We start from the raw sequence: 14,306 nt of genomic DNA, 5'->3' as shown, positions 1-14,306 counted from the left end.
AGGGGCAAGATGCTGTCATTTGCTACACCAACACTACTGATTGGTCCAGCTGAGCTGTCTTGGACGGGCCACGTCTCGGGAGAATTTTCTCCTCCAGAATGCCATACCTCCCCTCATCAGAATAGCAGCTGCACATATCACCTTGTGGCGGTCAGTTCAGGGCCTAGTGCCATCCTACAGGCTCTCTGCCACCGTGCTCCATTTCCTGGCCACTAATCTCAGAAGGACCTTGACGAGGAATCTGGGCATGAACCAGACTGAGGAATAGTGTACTGTATCAGGAGCTAAGATCTGGAGCATCCTGGGCTAGACTGGACACTGTCCACCTGCAAGACTGACAGCATCCCTAACAGAACAATGGGCCCCAGCTTCACAGAGAAGAGGATGCAGTGATTAACTCATGAGAAACACGGGAATGATAAATTTATTATAAGAACCACATATGACAGGGTAGTGCACATATAAAAAGGGGAAATTATTATCACCAGAGGGCTGCCAGCTGGTGCTCAGTGTGAAAGGCAACACACGGAGGCAATGTACAGCTGCATCCCACAAGGAGCCTCCACTCTGGGGGCAGCACAGAGAATAGGGTACTCTGATGATGCCAGGTCCTCAGGACAATGCCCAAATGGTCCCTTTTCATCCCTCACAGCAGGGACATGGCATCCTTCACCCAAGAGCAGCACACGGGTACCAGGGACAGGCTCCTCAGATGCCACTGCTCCCTCACAGTGCTGAGTAAGAGCTTCAAAAAGTGTGAGCAGAACCCACCTAGCTGGTGGTAGGGAACTCACTGCTGCCCACAGGATAAACTTCTCTCAAAAATGGAGCCTGTGCCCTTAATCCAGGAGTGTCCCTGTGATATGACCCAACTGCCACAAGTGACACAGCCTGAATCCAAACCGATCAGAGATTGTACTTTAAGGTTTTCCTATGTCCTCCACATTCTCCTATAGAAATGAGTAAAACGTATTCTAACCAGATGCATGGACAAGACCCTGAGTTCTCCCTCATGCTGCTCAGAGTGGACACGGAGCCTGGAGAGATCACAGGAAGTGCAGTCCAAGGAGTGTGGGATCTGATTCCCTGGAGGAAAGTGTGAGGAGAATCTTCTCTAGAAAGTGTCCCCCATGCAGACAGCTCCACAGCCAACTGGCCCAGTACTGTACAAGTATGGGGAAATGTCTGGCAGGTCCCAAGGCAGAAGAGAAAAGCAGGAAAGCTAACCTATCCCAGGCTTTTTAAGGAAGTCAACACCTAGAAACATCCAATATGAGGCATGAGTCCACAGCCCCATCAAGGCTTCTGGCTGTCCCCGCAGTTCTTGGCTAGGAGGCTGAAAGGCAGGCCTGGTGGATGCTCTGTACCCAGGTGTTGAGCAAGGCTGTGACTGAATGCTTGTCAGGAAGCTGCAGCAGCCGGGAGGTCATGCACCGGTGCACTGACTGCAGAAAGGGGTTGGCATCTGCAACAGAGCAGCAGGCCATGAACACCAAACCCTCTCAAAGCAGTCAGACATGTCTGAACCTGGCCCATATGGACACCTCTCTGGGAAGCCCCCCAACCCCTAATCAGTCTCCTGTGCTCGTCTGGAAGTAGGGCTCTCCTCCCAGAGCAACAATGTCAGTGAAAAACTGGAATCTCAATGGGATCTGGACCCATAGGCTTTCCCTCTATGACACCCTAAGGGGACTGCCTATACCCAACATAGTCTCTCTGGAGTCACATCACCCATATAGATCCACATGCACCCAAGCTCCTGGTGGTGGGCCCATGTAAGCCCTGCTGAGCTCTAGGGGCCATCAGGATCAACTGGGTCTATCCTTGAGCAGTAGGCTTGTTTACCCCTCCCTGACTAAACATAGCTGCCCTGGAGCTGTAAGATAGGGGCAAAGGACACAATGGGGGAGGAGGTAGAGAGTCTCTTCTTCCTCCAGGTGACCACTGTTCCTCCCTGTGCAAGGGGAAACAGGAGGGATACACAGGTAATCCTGCTACACAGGAAACCCTGTTTGCCCAGAACTGACCCTTGCCTTTCCTGGGTTCCCAAATGTTTCCTCTTGGTTCACCCACCATATTGCCACTGCCGGTCAATCCACAGTGGGCTCTGGGCAGGGTAGTCAGCAGGCACACTGAGCTCCAGTGGTGGCACACTTGGGAGGTCCTTGTCGTCTGCAACACACAAGGCTGCCTGTGACCTGGCCCAAGCCTGGACCTGACACAAACACTGGCCTCAAAGCCCTGCTCCTGAACGGACCCTGCTCACAGTAAATCCAGTGTTTCTAGCAAGCAGAGCCACTGTGTATGGGGAAGAGGTGAGAGTACATGGGCTCAGGCCTGGGAGGTTGAGGCTAGGCCAACAGGAAGGAGGAGGAGTGAGGACAGAGTGGGCAGCTTGGTAGGATGAGTGCAGGGGCAGGCTCAGAGAAGGGAAGTACTTGTGTCTTGAAGGCTGAGCATTTCATGGTCTCTGGTGTAGGCAGTAGAGTCCTGGGGCTTCCAGGTTAGGATTCACTCTCCCAAGTCACCCCTATCCTACCCGGACACTCACCAAGCTTGCATATCAGGTGGACGGTGCCGTTGTTACTGCAGTGAGAAGGGTCCAAGTTCACCAGGAACTTGGGATCTAATCTGGCCACCTCCCCTTGGAGGACGTTGGGGATGCTCTGCCGATCATCCTCCTCAAACCTGCGCTTCCGGGTACACACCACCGGGGCCCTGGAGGAGGTGGCCATGGTGACCACGCTGGTTACATGCAGCCTTTGGCCTGCAACCCACCACAAGGCCCAGCCCTGGTTGTACATACGTAATAGGTGGGCCATGGATGGCTGTCATGGCTGGAACGAATGTGCGGTACAGGGAATGGTTGAAAACGGGAGAGCGGATGTTGGCCAGGACAGCATCCAGGAGTGGTTGGCATAGATCCTGCTGCTTTGTTGGTAGCACTGGGGGTGGTGGGGGCGTGGGCTAGGGATAAGACAGACAGAGTCAGCAGCTTGAGCTTGAGGCCTCACCCATTGTGAAGAGGACTTCCAGATCCCAAGGCCATCATCCTCACCCATCACAGAATCCTGAGGATTCACCCATAACCTCCACCCCTGTGTAGCCAGTGGTGGCCAATAACTGGATACAGTCCCCCACCCTGGCAGCCCTGCTCAGGCTTTACTGTCTAAGGGCAGCACCTTGTGCTGGGCTGGCAGATGCAGGGTGGCAGAGGCACCCTTGGGACCAAGGTCAGAAGGTGACTTTGTGTTCCCACTCTCCACAGCAATTGGGCCTGAAAGAAGCCTTGTGGGCAGAGTTCCCAGGTTAGGCCTAGACCCAAGCCCTGATTGCCCTTGACCATGAATGCTCCTCCCATACATCTTCTGAGATGCTGTGAGGTAAGCCTTGACTTCCCTAGAGGTGCCTGAGACTCCACTCACCACCGCCATGTCATTCTTGAGTTTTTCCAGGGCGATCTCACACTTCTGCAGGGTCTTCAAGGGACACCTGAGGAGAGAGAGAATGCAGGCTGGTTTCTGTGCAAGAGGGCTTGGGGAATCAGTGACTCTTGGGTGCTGACCCCAACCATTGCCTGCCTGGCCTCTCTAGGCTTTAGTCATTGGAAACCTCCATGGAAACCCCAGCTAGTAGCCAGCTGCTCCCAAACCAGGCTAAGGCCTCAGTCTTATCTAGGCCAGTCCCTGTCCCCCTTGGCCCTAAAACCCCAATGAATAATTAACCCAAGAAGACCTGGAGGGCTGTGGAACAGTGATTACCATTCAACACAGATAAGCAGAATTAAGAGAAACTTCTAGAAAGCAAGCAACAGCTTGAGCTGAGGCAGTGAGATAGGAGAGAAACAATGTGCACAGTTTTGCAGTGCTGTCCCAGCTCAGGTGCTCGTAGCAGCCCATGGCCAGCAGGAAGGGAAAAGGGATGAGAAGACGGCAAGCCATGGCTACCCACATATTTCTCATAGGCATCACCTATAGCTTCATTTCCACAATGAGCCACATGGCTGCTGCTAGCCCTGCAGCAGACAAGGTGACTGAGACATAGCTGCTAGCCAAAGATTACTGAAAAGTTGGGCAGAGCTAAAGATTAGCCTCAGGTAGACGTGGTGAGGCCACTGTAAACCAGGACCTGAGGAGACAAACTATGGTGGCCAAAGGATAGAAGCATGAGCTCCACAGCAGTGGCTGTGGAGTAGTGCAAAGGCTGGGTGCTGGAGGTGAAGTCTGGGATTGAAGCCCCAATACATACCTACATGGAGCCTCAGAGGCCTCTGGCAGGGCCCAAAGACCTGCTGGACCACTTTGCTAAACCCAGGTCATCACAAGCCCTGGGAGCCCTCCACAAGCTGTGGTATAGCACTATTCCGCCCCAGAACCCTCTGCAAAGCTCACCTCTTAGAGGGGTCAGTCAGAATGTCCAGAAGGCTCTTCATCTTACTCAGGTCCTTTTTCCTGTCTGGGACAGAGAGAGGACACTAAGATACAGGCTCTGAGTGTCTGTGGGGCCCCTGCACCCAGCCCTGGCCTCTGGCCCCACCTTCATTCTTGTCAATCTTGTTGATCATCCGGCGCAGGGGCTCAATATACTTGGAAAGTTGCTTCAGCTTGTCCAGGTATTGTTGTTCCTCTGCCTGGCTGGAGCCTGCTGGGCTCATGACGGAGCTGGGGTTCACTGTGGGACATGGTGCATGAGGCTGGCTCTCAGTGAATCCTTAGGTGAGGTGCTCAGGCTCTGAGTGATCTAAGAGCTCTTGCACTCCTTACAAGTTGTAAGGTCTTGTGAAGATGAAGGTGACTCTTGACACCTCCCAGGGCTCTGCCCACCCCAGCCGCAGGTCTCACTTACCAGGGGTATTTAAAGGTCCAGGGGAGGGCACACTGAAGTTCTGTGGGGTGCGAGCTGTCACTGGGCTCTGGGAGGGCTGTGGTGAGGGGCTGGGCAGGAAGCTGCTGGGGGATGGAGCAGGGCCCGAGCTGCAGCCAAATGAAAGGAAGCGGATCTGAGCCAGGGGCACTGGGCAGGCCTGCCCTGAGGGCCAGATGGGGAGGGCCATTCTTGGCCAGGCCTACCTGACATTGGAATTGGGCTGAGAGCCGGGTTGTGGAGATGGTTGGGGAGGGGGAGGCATCGACTGTGGGGTCTGCACCTGCTGGCCCGGCGATGGTGAGGACAGCATAGTGAGGCTGCTCTGGCTGACCTGGAAGAGGAGGGGCTCAGCTGGCTCACTGTCAGACACTCCTGCCTGCCTCCATGCTATTTGCCCACTGTCCCCACAGGCTTCACCTCCCTCATAGCCTCACCCTATATCCTTGTCTTCTTCCAGATGCCATTTAGATTCACTTAGGCAAAAACCCCATCCCTGGGCACATAGCACACAGTGACCAAAGCTGGTGGGAAGGCTAGATGGGCAGCCCCAGCTCTTTGGTAAAAGGCCATGAGGAGTGTGAATAGAAGGTGATGGCCTCATGTGTGCCCTGCCATACCCTGTCTTGCCTGGGATGCTGTCCTCTATGGGTCAGTAAGGACATTGCTCTGCTGTGGGAAAGTCTTCCACAAACTGTCTGCTGACTGCATTGAGAATAAGGCCAGCCATCTGAATCTCCTGTCCTGATACATGCAGATGGCACCTCCCTACTTGACCAGTAGGGGGCAGCAGGGAGATCATGTCTTACACTGTGTCCCACCTGGACCTACTTAATTAAAACAAGGTGGTTGGAAGAGCCATGTGCATATCCACAGGAAGCACCTGCATCAGTCTTACCAGTGACCCTGGTCCCTCAACTGGACTAGTAGAGTCCACTGGGAGAGGTGACTTAGCATCAGAGCTGCCTGGGCTCAGAGCTCGGCTCTGTCATGCAAGTGTATGCACCTGAGTCCTTAGAGGCTGTCCCTGTCCACAGAGCAGGGCTGTTCCTGCTCCCTAGTCTGTGTTGGGAACAATCCAAATGCAGTCATCTGTACCACTATCAGCACCAGGGACACCATCTTTTTTACCTGTGAACTCCAAGGGATTGAAACTATAGTAGTAGCCAGGCATCAGGGACAAGATGTATGTACCCACACCTTCCTGAGGAGAAGTGTAAGATGGCAGTCTAGATAAGAACAGTTGCATGCCAGGCCCTTGCCATAATGTGACCACCCTGAAGGCCCTGCTTGCTTCAGAGGTTCCCAAGGGCCTCAGGTGGCATCTCCCACATCCTAGTAATGAGGTACACTGAGCACCTCTCCTAGCCTCACTTGACTCCTGGACCATCCAGTTTTGCAGACCAGCTCAAGTGCCCTCCCAGGGCACTCTGAGGATACTGATGCCCAACTGGGGCGTCCACACTTCCCTCCCATGTACTCTTCTGCCACAGTGCCAGGAGTACTGGGTAAGGACTACTCTGAGTGGGTTCTCAGCTCCTCAAATTGGGAACAGACTCAGATCCCACCAGGAAAATGATGCCTGCCCTCGTCCCCACCTACCTACCAGTCAAGCAGAGGAGGGCAAGGGAGCTGGAGGTAGTCTGCTCAGTACCACATGGATCAAGCTCATGGAATGAAATGTCACCTCCCTTTTGCTCACTGGCTTCCCCACCTGTTTCCATTGACTGTGTCAGGCAGCACTGCCCTGGGTGCTAGATGGAGACTGCCCCTGGCACTATATGCAATGGGGTGTCAGGGTGCACAAGGCACCATATCACGGTGCTTCCCACATGATTGGGTCAGAGGCTCTAAACCAAAACCATGGGCCCAGGGGACAATAACAGAATGAACTGTTTCCATCACTTTGTGACTAAGACACCCCTGGCTAGGGAATGAAAGGGCAAGAGCAAGGGAGCTTGGACCTCTAATTGGTGGGCCCAGTTACTCCTCCAAGTGTATTCACGCTAATGTGAAACATGTTTCATCTGTAAAATGATGAATTAAATGCAGCAGGCTTCTCCCATGTAGGTCCAATACAATCATGGTGCTGGCTACACTGTAAATCCTGGGAAACCAGGTCAGGTGGTATGTTCCACACATTGGAAAACATGCTTCAGAATCAACCCAGATGCTAACAAAATGTAGGACCAGAACGTTCCATGCAAAGAACTACAGACAGTGCCAAGGAGCAGAGAGCAAAGGTCCTAAGACCCCATGCCCATCCCAGCCCTGTCAGGCAGGATCCTACCTATAGTGAGTTCCTCCCTATCCCTGTCCCTCATGTATCTCCAGGAGGCCCTGCCATCCCTGGTCTTTCCCTAGCATGAGTCCCTACCTGCTGCTCCATCTGCATTCAGCCCCTGCTCAAGCAGATGTCCCTTACAGGAGATGGTCAGACCTTGTCTGCAGCCTAAAAGTTTGCTGCCTCTCTGGCAAATAGTAGCAAGATACCCACAGGGCATCATGGCTGGATATGGCTGCTACAGCACGTAGACTGTCTCACAATCATGTTCTACCTCAGCTCTCAGCCCCTGGGGGCACAGCACATGTAGCTGACACCCTCTGTTTTTAATGAGAGGATGGGGTTCCAAGTAGTTGTGTCTGGCATGAGACAGCATGTCTAAGACAAGGTGAAGGGTGGATGGCTCAGAAAGCATCCAGTGGAGGTAGGACATCCAAGTCCAGGCCAGGGATCATGCCCCAGGGAACCAAAGGGCCTTTCTCCTCTGTCCAGGTAAGCCTGGGTCCCCAGCACCAGGTTTATCTAGTCACCCTAACATAATCTAGAAGCTTCTGCCTAAACTTTCTCCAGGATCCAGGCTGGCACACAGGTCTGCTCATGTATGAGGCTCCTCCAGACCCACCCACACAACTGTCTGACACCCTGAATCCCATTAGCACCTCACTGGGGCTGGGCCATCCAGAGAAAGCCCCAACACTTCTGCTTTGGTCACCGAAGAGCCCCCAGGCACCCACACAGCAAATGGGCCCATCTCAGCGCTTCAGTTGTCCCAGGACAGGACAGCCAGCAGACCCCAGAGGGCTGGAGGTGGGGAGAGATTTCCAGTAAGAGGGAAGGAAAACAAACCACAGACAATCTTTCACTTCCAAGAACAGGAAACCTGGGCCCTTCAGGTTGGCAGTGCTGGGTGGTCCAAGTCCCAAGTTACCTTAGACACACATGGTACAAGGAAGAGCCTAGTACCTCAAACCCACCTTAAGACAGAATTGGCCTACTGAGGCAGCCAATGGGACAGGAAAGAATCCCAGCCCACAGGGAGTAGAGAGGGAGCTGCCAGTGCTGCTCTCTAGTCAGGGAGGGAGCACTTGGGGGAAAAAAGAAATTGCCTTCTATTCTGTCAAGCCACCAGCAAGAACCACAGGATGAGAATGACACATATCCCACACACCCTGCACACTACTTGTTACCTGCATGTCACAGGTGACAACATAAGAGCTCAGAGAGGGGTGACATGCTCATGGTCACACAGCTTGTGTGTTGCAGGGGAAGCACAGGCAAGGTAAATGTGTCTTAGCATTAATGGCACAATCTGCTTTCCTGGGAAAGCACAATAGCTTAGACAGAAGCTGTGGGGCTACACAGGGTGGCCAGGCAAGATGGATGAAGAGTAAGGGAGAAGAACTGGGAGGGCAGAATGGGAAAGGGGCAATGGCCCAGAGGCAGCAGAACAGAAAGGCTGATCTAGACAGCTTCATTCCACAAAGAATCTCAGGACAAGACTGGTACCTAGCTTTCTCTGGACCACCAGTACCTGTTCAACACCCCAGAACTGCCCATTGCTCCTAGCCCAGCACTTAAGTGTGTCCCCTGGAATCACCATCTAGAAATACAGAGGAGCATGGTCCTACTGTGGTACTACCTCCTTATGCCCTCCAAGGGAGTACTAGGACAGAAGCTCCGTGTTACCCAGCTGAACTCTTGGGCTAAGGCACTGTGTCTGATATGTCTGGAACATATCAGACATGCTGTCATGTTTGTCAGAGTCCATGAAGCATTCCTACCGTGACACAAAGATACAGCCATGGAACTAAGGAATAACAAGTGGAAATGTAGGTGTTCTGTTGCTTTTTCTTGACACATCTCTTCTGGGGACCTCTATCTCCGTTGAGTGTCAGTGGGGTTCTTAGGAAAAGGCAACAGCCGGGAGTGGTGGTGCACACCTGTAATCCCAGGGGCTGAGGAGGCTGAGACAGGAGGACTGTGAGTTCAAAGCCAGCCTCAGCAACTGTGAGTGCTAAGCAACTCAGTGAGACCCTGCATCTAAATAAAATACAAAATAGAGCTGGGGATGTGGTTCAGTGGTCAAGTACCCCTGAGTTCAATCCCTGGTACTCACCTACCCCCGCGAAAAAGAAGAGGCTGGAAATGTTGCTCAGTGGCAGAGTGCTTGCCCAAAATATTCAAGGCCCTAGGTTCATCCCCAGCAGCCCCCTACACACACACACATAAGAGTAACAAGAGTAACAGAATGCTTACACTTCCACTAGCTTCTTGGTCCCAATGTGTTGCCACAAGGAAAAAATAAGACATGGTGGATGCTGAATTATGTCCTGCTGAAGAATGAGTACAGGTTGCTAGGGGAGGACAGCAGAAAAAGGATGTGCCCGGAAGACATCCAGTGTTAGGAGACACTGGAAAGCACAAGTAGGTGTAAATTCCAGTCCAGCCCACTGGCCAGATGAGCAACCGGGCAGCTCCTGGCTAGTTCACCACCCTACCCCCACTCGTGCCAAGAACAGAACCCTGGGCCTTGGGCATGTTAGGTAAGTGCTCTACCACTGAGCTATATGCCCAGCCCTTGGCTAGATTTTAAGGATACATTCCTGGGATAAGCTTTCTTTTCTTGAGAGGGTTTGGATTAGAAATACACATCAAAAAAGACTGCCATGGGCTGGGGTTGTGGCTCAATGGCAGAGTGCTCGCCTAGCACATGTGAGGCCCTGGGTTCGATTCTCAGCACCACATACAAATGAATAAATAAAATAAAGGTATTGTGTCCAACTACAACTAAAAAATAAATATTAAAATAAAAAAAAGTCTGCCATGTTTCTGGAGCTAGCCAGGGTGGCAGACGAATGCCCAGTGTGTAGGGCCCAGGTGCTTCACACAATCAGGGATCCTTTGAACAGGAGCTACCCATAGCCAGGTGTGCAGGAGGTTGCAGACGGGAGACAGGCTCTGAAGCCCCAGACAAGCCTAATGTTATGGGACTGTGTGGAGACAGAAGGAGGAAAGTTACTTGAGGGAAGGGTCATGATTACATAGAGCACTGTGTGGGCAGTGGGGTGGTTTCCACACTGGGGTTCTCTTTATCAACTTTTCTTCCTTCTGTAAGTATTTTTAGGGCCACCTTTCTCTCTATGGGCAAGCAAGAATGAGCCTGGATTAAAAAACAAAACCAGAACTTTGCCTAAGTTCCTTATTGCCAAAAATCCTCTGTGGAGACAGAAGTATTTTCTAAATGATACTGCATTTGTCCTCAATACACCACCCCAAAGCTTCAGATGTACACCTACCACCCTGCACTGGGGAAACATGGCAAATACATCTCTGTGGAGTTAGCAGGCATCTTCTGGTGATGACTCTTATCACTGAAGCCACATGAGGATGAACCAAAATTCTCTGTGCATGAACTTTATTTTGGCTTTATCTTACTTTTTCTCTTTCCTCTTTTCTACCTAGCTTCCCTGCCTTTGGGTTTGGGAAGGACTATAGGCAGTAAGATTTATTTAGTTGACACAACTCAGGGGACAAGGTTTATGTGGAAGGGAGCATGGAAGGCTGTGAAGTGGGGGGTGTCTGTGAGAAGTCAAGGTAGAAACACCAGCAGCTGGCTGTGTGGGGAGTGGCCACTGCGCAGCAGTGTGAGAGCAATAAAAGGCCCAGGACAGAACCCATCGCTGCAGGCATGGTAGAGCCCATCCAGGAGCATGGCTCCAACTGGGAAGAGGAATAAGGTTGGCAGTCCAGCAGTAAGATCAAAGTTGAGGGGTTTCTAGAAGAATCCTACTGAGAAGCTGAGGTGTGAGAATTTCATTTGAACCCCTGATCCTCAACATGCCGGCTCCTGGGGCCCTTCTCATTTCTTTCTTTCTTTCTTTTTTTAAATTTTAATATTTATTTTTTAGTTTTCGGCAGACATAACATCTTTTTTTGTATATGGTGCTGAGGATTGAACCCGGGCCGCACGCATGCCAGGTGAGCGTGCTACCGCTTGAGCCACATCCCCAGCTCCCCTTCTCATTTCTTTTCTTTTTCTGGGGGATTACTGGGGATTTAACCCAGGGACAATTTACAACAGATCTACATCTCCAGCGCCACCCCTGCTTTGTATTTTGAGAAAGGGTCTCACTAAATTGCTTAGAGTCTTGCTAAATTTCTGAGACTGGTCTCAAACCTGCTGTTCTCCTGTCTCAACCTCCTGAGCCACCACACCTGGCCTTTCTTATTTCTTAAAAGGGGCTAAATGCTTAAACTGTGTCCTGGAGCACTGAGAAACACAGAACTACAGACACAAAGAACCTAGCCCAACACCTAGCATGTATCACACCCTCAAAATGTTAGGGACTCTCGTTTTTATAAAATCAGTCCTACATGCTGTTGCTGAAGTTATCCCCACCTGACTCTGTGAAGCCAATGGGTACTAAGCCAGAGACCTAGACTTCCTTCTATGAAGGAGGCCATACAGGCACCACCTTACTGGCTTGGTTGTGACTACACTGTGAGAACAGTGCCTACATGCTGGCCCTCAGGGAACAATAGGGCTAGGATTACAGATGCATTTCACTGTAATGGAAAAGGAATTTTAAGGTCTTCTGGCAAATCTGAGATTTTTCACAAAAACACACATAAAATGAAAAGCCCTTGTGATGAGAGAACTTGAGCACCATTTTATTTTCAGAATCTCAGAACAGTGCTTAGCACACAGGACATGCGCTGTCTGTTTAACAAATAAATATACCATGGGATGATTTTAAATTTTACTTGACAATGAAAAACCAGAAATTCATTTCCCTGAAAAGTATAACACATATACAAGTCTATATCTACCTAGGAAAGCGTGTGTATAGTAAATTTTCCATTCTGTGTAATCTAGAACAACTTGGTCCAATACAACATATTTTGGGTGGAGGGGACAAGACAGACTGGGCACTTTACCACTGAGCTACATCCCCAGCTCTTTTTACTCTTTGATTCTAAGACAGGGTCTTACTAAATTGATGAGGCTGGCCTCAAACTTACGATCCTCCTGCCTCAGCCTCCTGAGCTGCTGGGATTATAGGTGTGCATCACCATACCCAGCTCTAACACAACTTTTGTTCATGGTGGCCATCTTCTATGATCTGTGCTGTACAGTGAGCTTCCCCACAGGATTACTGGGTGCTCAAAATATAACTGGTGCAACTGAGTAACTGCAATTTTAGTTTTATTTAATGTTGATTTAAATGTAAATTACCACACATCGTTAGTGGCTACAGTGTTTAGATTGCACAGTCCTAGAAAGCACAACTATTTGCTTGGCTTCTATTTTATTTTACCATGAAAATGACAGCAGCATGATTATCTTAAACTAGAGGGGGGTGGAGCAGATATTTATTTATATCCCCTTGAGAAATACTGCTGGGCTTGGCCTTATTTAAACAAACAAACAAACAAACAAAAAACCAATGACACCTGATTTGGCACTCTGAAAGCCACCGTGCAAAAAGTCACCAAGGATGACAGGTGCGCTTTACAAAGGCGCTCAGAGGAACCCCGAGCTCCCGGCCGAGCCCTATACGCGGCCCAGTCCTTAAATACCTGTGCTGTGGGCTGTCCGCCCAAAGGGATGGAGCTCGACTGGACGGCAGACATGGCAGAAGCGGGTGGGAACCGGGCTCTTACGTGCATCCCGCCTTGGGCCAAGGCTTCAGCAATCATCTTTGAGGACAGAGGGACAACAGACAAGGTGATTGCAACAAGAATCGCAGTGCATGGCAGGTGGAAAGGGTGTGTGCAATCTCTGCAAGAAGGACCGCCAGAGTGAGGCACCCTTGGGGCAGCTTGGAGCAACCTGAGAGGAGGAAGAGTTCAAGCTCACAGCATCTTCAGGCCTGGCTAGGAATCAGGGATCTAGAAGTTGACCCACAAAATATCAGAGTCAGACCTCAAGGGCCAAGGCAAGACAATGGTCTGGGAAACCACAACCTTAGGATAGACTTGAAAAGAAGACATGTCACCAAAGTTTGCTATGAGAGAAGTTGAGGATCACTGAAACAGAAGACGATCTCAGATAAGCCTGCTCAGAAATGCATGTCTTAGAACTCAAGCTCAAACCACTTCCTCTTCTCCAGGTCTCTCTGGGGTTGCTGGTCCTGCTTTCTATGGAGGAATTGGTTTTCTCTCATTAATTAAAAATGGGTGGAGCCAGGCACGGTGGCACCCGCCTGTAATTCCAGCAATTTGGAAGGTTGAGGCATGAGGATTGCAAGTTCAAAACCAGCTCAGCAACTTAGTGAGGCTCTAAGAAACTTGGCGAGACCCTCACTCAAAATATTAAAAAAAAAAAAAAAAAAAAAAAAAGGGCTGGGGATGTAGCTTGGTGGTACAGTATCCTTGGATTCAATTCCTAGTATCAACAAAACAAAACACAAAAACAAATCACAGGGGAAGGTGGGCAGGAGAGCCTTGGTCCTGCCTGGTGGGCTTCCTCCCTTTAAATGATGGATGGACGCACTTCCACAGAGATGCCTGTTAGGGCTGTTTTTAAATGCCAAAGATCCTCTCAGAGGCTAGAACTCCAGCACCAACCAGCTGAACCTTTCCTTGTCAATTTATACTTCATGAACTATAAAGGCAAAAAAGTAGGCTGAGCATTGTTGTGGTTCTGGGCCTGCACATGCCCAGAACTGTCACAGAACACAAACTAGAACAAAACAACCCAGGTTCAGAAAGAATGCAGGACTGACCCATAGGGAGAACAAAAACAAAACAAAAACCATTGAGGTGGAGGATCACTTCAACCCAGGAGCTTGAGACCAGCTTGATAACACAATGAGACCTCATTTCAAAAACAAAAAACCAAAAAACTAACCAACTAACAACTCCCATCAAATTCTAGGAGGTTGTGAGCTGGACCACTAGATCAAGACAGTGCTACAGGGCACTCAGTCCACACAGCAAGGTTGCCAAAGACAGGGCTCCAAAGCAGGACACAGGCTGCAGGAACACCTCTAGCATCACATGACGGGCCCATGCTCACACACATGGGGTACAATGCAGGAGCAGCAGATGCCAACTAGAACCTTACAATCTTAGGAACAAGACAGTCCTCATCCATGTCTGCAGTCAGATTAAAAAAAAAAAAAAAAAGAATCATCTTACTAGAGGCTGAGGAAAT

General features: G+C 50.5%; 1 protein-coding gene across 8 annotated transcripts in view; it reads right to left on the bottom strand.

The window, feature by feature from the left end:
- Window positions 1-406: 406 nt before the first annotated feature.
- Med15 (mediator complex subunit 15) overlaps window positions 407-14,306 on the bottom strand; it is a 72,595-nt gene continuing 58,695 nt past the window's right edge. For 4 of the 8 annotated variants that reach the window (XM_046421252.2, XM_046421253.2, XM_058571747.1 and 1 more), the window contains 10 exons: window positions 12,728-12,847; window positions 5,070-5,197; window positions 4,846-4,973; window positions 4,537-4,671; window positions 4,392-4,455; window positions 3,426-3,492; window positions 2,807-2,967; window positions 2,552-2,718; window positions 2,074-2,172; window positions 407-1,465 (listed from right to left, as the gene is read on the bottom strand). In XM_046421252.2, coding sequence (XP_046277208.1) covers window positions 1,329-1,465; window positions 2,074-2,172; window positions 2,552-2,718; window positions 2,807-2,967; window positions 3,426-3,492; window positions 4,392-4,455; window positions 4,537-4,671; window positions 4,846-4,973; window positions 5,070-5,197; window positions 12,728-12,847 — 1,206 coding nt within the window. In that variant the 3' untranslated portion in view covers window positions 407-1,328. The remainder of the gene's footprint in view (window positions 1,466-2,073; window positions 2,173-2,551; window positions 2,719-2,806; window positions 2,968-3,425; window positions 3,493-4,391; window positions 4,456-4,536; window positions 4,672-4,845; window positions 4,974-5,069; window positions 5,198-12,727; window positions 12,848-14,306) is intronic. The other 4 variants (XM_046421255.2, XM_046421257.2, XM_046421258.2 and 1 more) reach the window with 2 other exon arrangements.

This window comes from Marmota monax, unplaced genomic scaffold (assembly GCF_021218885.2).
Source record: "Marmota monax isolate L192 unplaced genomic scaffold, Marmota_monax_Labrador192_F-V1.1 WCK01_AAM20220418_F8-fsc00157, whole genome shotgun sequence".
Taxonomy (NCBI): domain Eukaryota; kingdom Metazoa; phylum Chordata; class Mammalia; order Rodentia; family Sciuridae; genus Marmota; species Marmota monax.
The sequence above is the reverse complement of the archived record's forward strand: the minus strand, read 5'-3'. Positions and strand labels throughout refer to the sequence as shown.